The sequence below is a fragment of the Gekko japonicus genome, unplaced genomic scaffold, assembly GCF_001447785.1.
Source record: "Gekko japonicus isolate JY-2015 unplaced genomic scaffold, Gekko_japonicus_V1.1 scaffold254, whole genome shotgun sequence".
Taxonomy (NCBI): Eukaryota; Metazoa; Chordata; class Lepidosauria; order Squamata; family Gekkonidae; genus Gekko; species Gekko japonicus.
Window position 1 is genome coordinate 992,235 of NW_015172010.1, and position 9,279 is coordinate 1,001,513.

The 9,279-nt window shown below is 40.3% G+C and overlaps 1 protein-coding gene across 1 annotated transcript in view; it reads left to right on the plus strand.

The window, feature by feature from the left end:
• Positions 1 to 9,279, plus strand: part of SYN2 (synapsin II) — a 352,644-nt gene that overhangs the window by 324,954 nt on the left and 18,411 nt on the right. The window contains exon 12 of the mRNA XM_015420237.1: positions 4,887 to 5,036. Coding sequence (XP_015275723.1) covers positions 4,887 to 5,036 — 150 coding nt within the window. The remainder of the gene's footprint in view (positions 1 to 4,886; positions 5,037 to 9,279) is intronic.

Here is a 9,279-nt window from a genome sequence, read left to right on the forward strand (position 1 = left end):
TCCTGCACTCCTTTGAGGAAGAGTGGGATATAAGACTAAATATAAGGGGGCGAGGATAGAACTATGTATGTGGCCTTGAGTTCATTGGCGGAAAGACAGGATAAAAATATATTAGATAGACTGAGCTTAGAGGCCATTTGCAGGTATATGCAATTTTGATGGGATGGTGAAGCCAACACGGGAGGAAGTTGCACATCCTGCTAGCTTGCTAGCAGCAGTTGAGAACCATCTAGTCTGTTTGTTTGTTTTTCTCTCTGCTTGCAGGTATTTATCCTGGCATGGTCAGAGGGACAAGCCCTTGAAAAAGACCCAAAGGATTCTCTTGGCTGTTATCTTGTAGTTTGTTGCCTGGGGCCCACAATAGCCAGCCCTGTGAATGAGGATCCACCCAGCATGAGTTTGGTCTTTAAAAAAAAATTATATCCATTTTCTCCAGGGGAATTCTGTCATGGAGATCAGTTGAAATCTCAGGAGGTCTCCAGCCACCACCTGGAGGCTAACAACCCTAGTTATGAAAGCCATTAGGCATAGTTTGGACCTATGCCTTTCCTGGCTAGTTAATGTCAGTCATACTGAGCCTGGGTGTCTGCTGGTCAAAATCTTCAACCTCACTGGAGGAGAACAAGATCTTACCTTTTTAAAATGAGACACTGTTTTAAAGTAAGCACTGAGCAGGGATGAGCTGGCAAAATAGGTCAGGGTAAAAGGATTTCCCCAAACAAATTAGCAACCTCCCACTGTTTTTAAGTGAAAAATCAAATCTCTGCGATCTAGTCATTAACCACCTGCAGTGTGTAGATTCACTGAAGCTTGTTGCCTAACTCTCTGTTGGTTTATGCCTAATGATGCTAAAACACAATTTGCAATGAGAGGAAAAAATGGTAATTTTCATTTATTCTGTTTCTCAATTCTGTGAATAATTTTATAGAGGAAGGAAAGGCAATCCTGGCACTCAGGATGGCCAGCAGCACCTCAGAGCATTTTGCTCGGCATGCAGGGCCAGTAATCTGCCCAAGCAACCGAGTCAAGTCCCTGAGGAGCTGACAGTGCCTCCTCCCACAATGCCTGCCAGAGATCGCCTGAGATACTAGCAATGCTGTTGGGACTCAGCTGGCTCCCTACACATTTCTTTCTGCCTGTCTTCCCCCTCCCCTGCTCCCACTTTTGTTTGCCAGCGCACCATCATCTTTACAGGCAGAAGTTGCTGGGTGGGGGGTGGCATTGAGGCCAAACAGGTTGCCTATCCCTGCTATAGAGGTGAACTATGAATAGGTCAATGTCCTTTCAGATCATTCTTACAAATACACTTTCAAGGATAACTGAAAAAACTCTTTAACTTTTTAAATTGCAGCTGTTCCTTCAGGGAAATGTTTTATGAGAACTGCAAATGTGTAAATAATATCTAAAAGGAGTACAAAAGAAAATACATCCTCCTCTGTCCAAATGATGGTAATTTTAGAAACCATTAAGCTGCTAGCAGGCTTGTTATATAATTCTAGTACTATTATCTGGCATCAAAGCTGTTGTTGCCATGGATAAACCAGTGTCACTGTGGGGCAGATTTGGCAAAAACACTTGTTCCAAGCTACTAAAGAAAATGTTTGCTCATTTGTCCAGCGTAGTTATCTTTTTTTTTTTTGTAAATAAGTTAACTAAGATAATATTCCCATAAGCACATGAGAATTCTCTTGGTACTTAATTATTTGGAGCATCTTAACCTGATTTCATGGATTTTAGCAGCTGTTACTAAGCCACAGCAGCACCATAGATAGTAAAATCGGGAAGGTCCACTCTAGACAACTGTATCTCCACTGAAATAGTGTTTCAGATCATTACTCTCCTATTTCTTAGATTTATATACTACTGTTGCGGTCAGATTGGTAGCATTCTGAACCTTATCTCAGACCTGTATATTTCCTTTTCACTCACATTTCATATAAGGCAAATGTGTTACAACTAATGGACTGGTTGATTAGTATTGATCCATATACGGTTGGATCTGGACTAAATTTTCCAATGGCAGAATAGAATTTTCCTGTGTTCTCCCTCCTACTGCATCCCACTGATCATCACAAAATGCTGTTCCCATGGAACAGGGGAACATGAGGAATGACATGAGGCCGGGGGGGGGTCTGCAGAGGGAAAGGGAATCAATAGAAATGGCCAATTTCATCTGGATCCAATCCATGATGCTCAGTTCCCAGTTTCTCATGTAATTGTGGATCAGCCAAGGAACACCTTTGTTAAGTTTGCAATAACTTTCCTAATAAGTAATGTTATGGCATACCTATCTGAGTCAGCATTTACTTGTCCCTTCTAAAAGATGTTCCAGCATTTTTAAAAGGTGTTTTTATAACTATCATGAGATAAATGGAATGGTTTCTCTTGTAAGACCATGGTGAGAAGCACTTTATTTTTCCTTCCATGAAGTGTTGACAAGCATCTGCCCTGAAAGTTAACTGAAGAATCTGGCTGATGGCAACAATAATTATCTAATTGCAAAACAAAGATAGAAATCATTCCCTGTCCACCTAGTAACACGAAGTTGTTTCTGTAACAATAGGGGAAATGTATAGCGTTCCTTCCCAGAGTTTGCCAAGCTGTTATGAGCACTTAATAAAAGAAAAAGGCCTAAGAGAAAAATCACATCTGTCTCCAAAGTCTTTTAGGAATATAAATGCTTAACTTTGATACCACTTAATCCTTTAGACAGCTATTTATTTTTGTATAGGAAAAATTGTTCAAGGTAGCATTAGACTGCTGCTACTTGCTACGGGCATGTTAGCACTAGTTATAAGAACATGAAACTTTAAGCTTACAAAGGTCATTCTTTCAGAAACTAACAGAAAATCCTACTCAGGTGTATTCAACAGGTCCTTAGAAAAGTGCTCTTAGGATTGCACTGTAACTGAATACTTACTCAGAGTTAGCATACTACAGGGGTAGATTAAAGCCACTGAGAAGACTCCTGGTAGACCAATGGCCTGAGGAGCTGTTCCTTTACTGGGGCCACCAAACCTGAGGCCACCCTCCCAGCTGGGCCACTCCTGCCCAAGAGAGGTGTGGACATGAGCCAGAGGTGCAGGGAAGGAGGGTTCACCACTGTGAAGGATGCACCTTTCTGGCCCACCCCTACCGAACCCTGTCCACCTAGCCTCATTACAGCAAGGGACAATCATTGTTGCAAGGAACAGGACTCACCTGCCCAGCCTCACCCTGTCTGACTACTCAACTTGGCCAGGCATCTCTTGCTCAGGTCTGACTGGGCAGGCACTCCCTCTTTTGGGGGGCCAGAATGGGCAAGGAGTGGGGCCATTCCAGGGCCATTTTTTCCTTACAGATTATCTTGCTTTACATGCCTTGTGCATAAGTTAAACAGAGTTAAAAACTCAGCTTTCACATGTGGTATGAAGAACAACACAATTAAAAGGAGACTAGCAGTCCAATCCAGTCAGCCACTGTGCTCTCATACCTAGAGATGTGAAGGCCCAAAAAAACCGGGAAAATTCAGGGAAAAACCGTTCCCCCCCCCCACCGCTTTTTTCCTGAAGCCTTTTTGGTTTTTTTCCGAAAAGTGCTTTCCTATCCACAGCCGTACAACTGGCAAACCAGGCACAGACGCGTGTGTTATCAGATTGATGTAATTTCTGTGCACTGAGGACAAGCAAGTCCTAGGTTACAAACTGAACTCTCCAATGCAAGAACAAGATGCATTTCTTCCTTTAGGAGGTGCGATTGTCAGAAGAAAATAAAAAAGTTTCAGTTTTGTTTTTGCATGTGGGTGGGTATTCTGTAATAATTGTTTGGATACACTATATTTTTAATATGCTAGTTGTGATAATTTCATGCCAAGTAAAAATGTCCATAGTCATATTTTATGTTCCTAAAGTAACAGAATGACTTTCAAACTAGAAAAGACAAAAGAAATGCTAATGTAGCATTTTTTTTCAATTTTTCTGAAAATTTCCGTTTTTCCCCGAAAAAACCTGGGTTTTTTCCCGAGCTTCAAAATTTCTGGAAATTTTACATCTCTACTCATACCTTTCTTTATACCAGTTATAGCATGCTGTCTTCTGGACATAGATTATGGGTCACTGGGGGTGGGGGAGAGGTATTTATGAATTCCCTGCATTGTCCAGGGGGCTGGACTAGACGATCCTGGAGGTCCCTTCCAACGCCATGATTCTATGATTCTACTTGCAATTCAAGGTGAACAGAGTAAGCTGAAACTGAATGAGTACTTGACTTAACTAAGCAGTTCAAAGGTCTCATTTTGCTCAGTATTTTGCAGGAAGGTAATATTTTGGCATGGGAAGGTCTGTATCACATCATGCCTCCTTTTCTACATGACTTCTTCCTTGCATTACCTGTTGAGTGCTAAAGCACAACACAGAAGCTTGGTAAGCTTTCTGTGCAGGTTGCTACAGTAGTGCAAAATTGCAAACACATGGCTGGTTGCATATCAGATATCTGACAACATCATAGGTCAGTTGCTCATATATAGTGTAAAGCAAACAAGAACTGGAACTAGGACTTTTACAATGTTTAATGTGTATACAGTGGCGAGAATAGTGTTAAAGCTGTGCTGTCTGATAGCTGTCATCAACACCACTAGTTCATCCTGCAGCTAGTACTCCAGTACTTGGGCATTAAAAAATGCAGTGCTTCCCATAATTTGCCTGATCTTTCTGGATACCAAAAACTGACACATGAAGAGGGGAAATTTTAAAATTAGTTTCTAAAGAAATACTTGGCACTCTCTATTATTTTATTACTCACTGTATTATTTTATTACTCACTCTGGGTGGGTAATAATGATCTATGGCACAACATTAAGAATAATGAGGAAAAAGTTTCTCTCTCTGATTGGATTTGGTCTCCTTTAGGTTATGGACTCCTCAATGCCTTTGATTGGTGAGCATCAGGTTGAAGACAAACAGCTTATAACTGAGCTTGTTGTAAGCAAAATGAACCAAATGTTATCTAAAACACCTGTGCCATCTCCTCAAAAACCAACTGCCACTCAGCAGCCCCAGGTAAGGAAAGCTTGTTCTGTATACATACACACAGAGAACGTTGTTAGATACCATAAATATTAATTCTTTTAAAGAAATTCTCTTGCGTGTTGTAACATTCTGTATCATGCCTGGGGGATATAATTATTTTTTGTCAGCTTGTTCTGAAGAATTTTATGAAAAGTTTAAAATAAAAAGTTTGAAGAAATGAAAATACAATGAACATTTAGGACACTACACTGTTTTTAGAAGAAAGGGGACAGTAAAATGGATTGCAAGATATGTAATTCTTTGGTACAGCATTCAAAGATGCTGGATTGGATTAAATGAACCTTTGGAAGAAGGAGCTGACAGAATGTATCTATCGTTCTTCCTTCAGCTATTTTATCTGGCAGATTCCAAGGGATTCCCTATCCTAGCAGGTGCTGTCCTTGTAGGAAGGATTGTGTTGAAACTGTTGCCCATGTTCTCTTCCAGTGCCCTCTCTATTTAGTGTCCCGTCGGGATCTTCTATATCCCATATTAGGCCATTTTTTAGAGTCCCCTGATGATTTTAAGCTTCTTTTCTTGCTCGATAACACAGACACAGAAATAACTGAAATAACAGCAAAGTTTCTCTGCAGTGCCATGGCCCTACGGCCTGATAAATGATATGATGAATTAGGTTTTTCTGTATGGCGATACTCTGTGATGTTACTCGGCAATTTTAATTTGACTCTGTGTGTATTCAGATTACTGTATTTTTATTTATATGCCAATAAAAGGCTTTGGATGACTGGTATCTATCACAAAAATCTGCTGCAGAAGGCCGGGGAACCCTCCAGAATAAAATGAGGTACTGCAAGTGAAGCTGCAGAGAAGAAGAAGAATTAACAACCTTTCACATATCCTTCTGCTCCTGCTCTTGATCTATTTGAAGAGCTCTTACTCTTGATCCATTTCTAGATATGTAGGAAAGAAAGAAACATGTCTTCTTTGAACCTGTTCTATTCCCAGTTCTTTGGCTCCAACCCCTTGTGTTTAAACTATCCAATCAGAATTTAATGGAAGTATACCTTCAACTTCTGACAGAATTATGTCATTTAGAGTACATTTAGAGGATGGAATGTGTGTGTGTTGTCGTTGTTGTTGTATAGTGTTCCAACAGTCTTGCTCCAGACAAGATTGCTGCTTTCAAGTTCTAAAGTATTGTAGTCATATTTTCCACTCACTTCCCTAAGTAATTGTCCGAGGCTATTAAGCAAGTCACATCTAAGGTTATATAGCCATGGCAGATTTATTTTATTTAAAACATTTACATAACAATACATTTCCTAGTCTCAAGACAGTTTGTATCAAATGCAGTAATGCTCTATAAATCTAATTGACAATAAAGCTCTTTAATGATCCAACAGAAATCTAACAGCCAAGAAATATTACTTTAAAACAGCCACCTCTTCAATTAGCCTTTAAAAGCCAACCAAATAGTGTCTTTATTATTACATGTATGTGGTGACATAGAAGGAGGGAGCCCCAGGTTTCCCATCGAGGCACTGACCAAACTCCTATGTGCTTAAGTTCAGAAAAGTTGCTGTACTTGCTTCTATCCAGCGGCATTGGAATAATGCAGTCCTGTAGCCCCTGTGGAAAGCCATAAGATGAGGCTCAACCTAACCTCCTCAGGAAGGCCGTTGTACAGCCACAAGGCAATTGTAATAAATGTTCTTCTCGTATCTGCTAATTCTATTGACATCAATGGGTGTGTGAAGTTATTCTGAATTTCTTACGATGAGGTCCAAACTGAATTAAGAAATGGTTGTGCCTATATAGATGCCAAGTAACAGTAGAATGCCCCAGCAATGAGTTTGTAACATAAACAATATATATACACACACACACACCCAAAGAAAGGAAAGTAAACAATTTGTGGTTCACCTCAAATGGGCCTGTTCTTAGATAAGTATGACTAATTTTTGTTTGAAATACATTAACTTATTGGGGGGGATGCTATGCTACAGAAGCAACTGGTGAAGCTCCAGTATTATACTAAAGCCACTTGAAATAGAGCACAACATTCTTCCAGTCCTAGAACTACATACATTGGAAAATCTACTGTGACTAAGCACCATTATAAAGAGACTTGAAAAGAATAGCCACATGGGCCAGTATATACACACAGACATACATATGCTACTTTGCTATCAAAACATTTTCTCATCTAGAACACAATATGCTATGATATGTAAATTGCTTCTTCTTATTTACATAGTGATATATGTAAATTCAAGAAATTTTCCAAACAAGGTAGGTATAAAACGTAGCACAGTAATAGTTTGCCTAATGGTAATGCTAGTAGTTAAGATAATCTGAAATATAAGCATTTTATTTTTGATGGGGACAAATTTCTTATCCCATTTTTGCTGTACTGATGTTCTTCGACAGAATTTTTGTTACTAGATTTGATACTACTGCAGGAAAGGGCGGGGTTTGACATTACAGAAAACAAACGATGTAGCAAATTTTGAACTGCCCTAAATCTGAAGAGAAACTTTCTCTCACATATCAGAGGTGTTGTTTTGGAAACTAAAACCATATCAGTGGATTGTTAATTTTACATGTATTATTAATACAACTTTCTATAGTAGAGACATGCTTTAGATTTCAGAACCACTTTCTCACGTAGACTGAGGAAACAGCTCCTCCTCTGCCCACTTCACTGTTCCACAAGTACATCCAGTCATCTGCCCATTGTAAATGTAAGTTGGCAATAGAATCTCCTGGTGTAGAAAATTCTGTGCTGCTCCAGACTACCCTGCACAGATGGCCCCAGGTTCAATTCCCAGCATCTCCAAGCTAAAAAGACTGGGTACTGAAAAGACCTCTATCCGATACCCTGGAGAGCTGCTGCCATCACAGAAAACAGTACTAACTTTAATAGACCAATGGTCTGACCTAGTATAAGACAGCTTCAAGACCTCATGTCCACTGGCAGTGAATTCTATAATTTAATTACTCATTGAATAAAGTTCTATTTTTGTCTGTCCTGAATCTATTACACATCTGTAACCACTTTCTCCACCCCAGTATAGTTGTAATAACCTCTATCATGTCCTCCCACAGTCACCTATTTTCCTACATTGAACAGCCCCCAACTCATAGGAAAGGTGTTCCAGTCATCCTCTAGTCATCTTTGTCATCGTTTGCAGTTTTTCATGTTCTAGAGAATACCTTCTGAGATATAGGGACCAGAAATGTATCCAGTACTCCAAATGACACTGCATAATAGTTCTATACAAGGGCATTACAATACATTATATTTTCAGTTCTCTCAGAACTCTCTCAGCCCCACCTACCTCACGGGACCTGTACCTGTTATGGGAAGGGTACGATCACACAAGCAGTTTGGCCCAACATAGCCACCCCTCCTCTCCAGATCAAATGTGCATGATTAAACACACACATATATATGGCTCCCGTGTCCCATTCGTCCCAACCTCACACTAAAACAACTCCCATGAAGATTAAATACCCACCAGCAAATTCCAGTGGCTACCTCGGCAGGTTTCCATGTGTCTGATCACCCGGGCACACCATGGAAACACCTGAGCAGTGTGATCAGCCCTCTTAGTTTCCTTTTTTCTCTCCACCCCCACTCCGATATGTGCCTCACCACCCCTATCAGCTGCCTGTGGCACTCCTGCATGGAAGTGCATGTACATATGCAAAGCACAGTGTTTGGGTGAGGAAGCGTGGGAAAGTGAATTCCACAGGTGCTGGGTATCTCAACCACTGCCACTCTCAGGGAACTATGTTCTTTCCGTCAGACATCCTCTCTGGGAAGCTGCAGATGTGTAAGAGCGAAGGAGTTCTTAGAACTATACAGGGGCTGACTGAACTCCCTGACAGAAGTATGTCTGCATGCGCAGCAGAGTGTAGGAAAAAATCCATTCAGCCATGGCCTGTGGTTGCGGCATGTTGCTGATGTGAACGACCAACCAAAGATTTGCGGCACTGTGATGCCAGCTTAGCGGCCATGGCAGTCTGACTGCACCCAAAGAGAAGGTGATTGTGAGCCACTTTGAGACTCCTAAAGGTAGAGAAAAGCAGGATATAAAAACCTATTATTATTATTATTATTATTATTATTATTATTATTATTATTATTATTATTATTATGTCCTAAGATGGCACTGCCTTTCAGTCTCTACTAGTTTAGAACTAATCAGCATAAATTTTAAGATTTTTTTTTTTTGCTCCAATATGCATTGTCTTGGACATAAATACA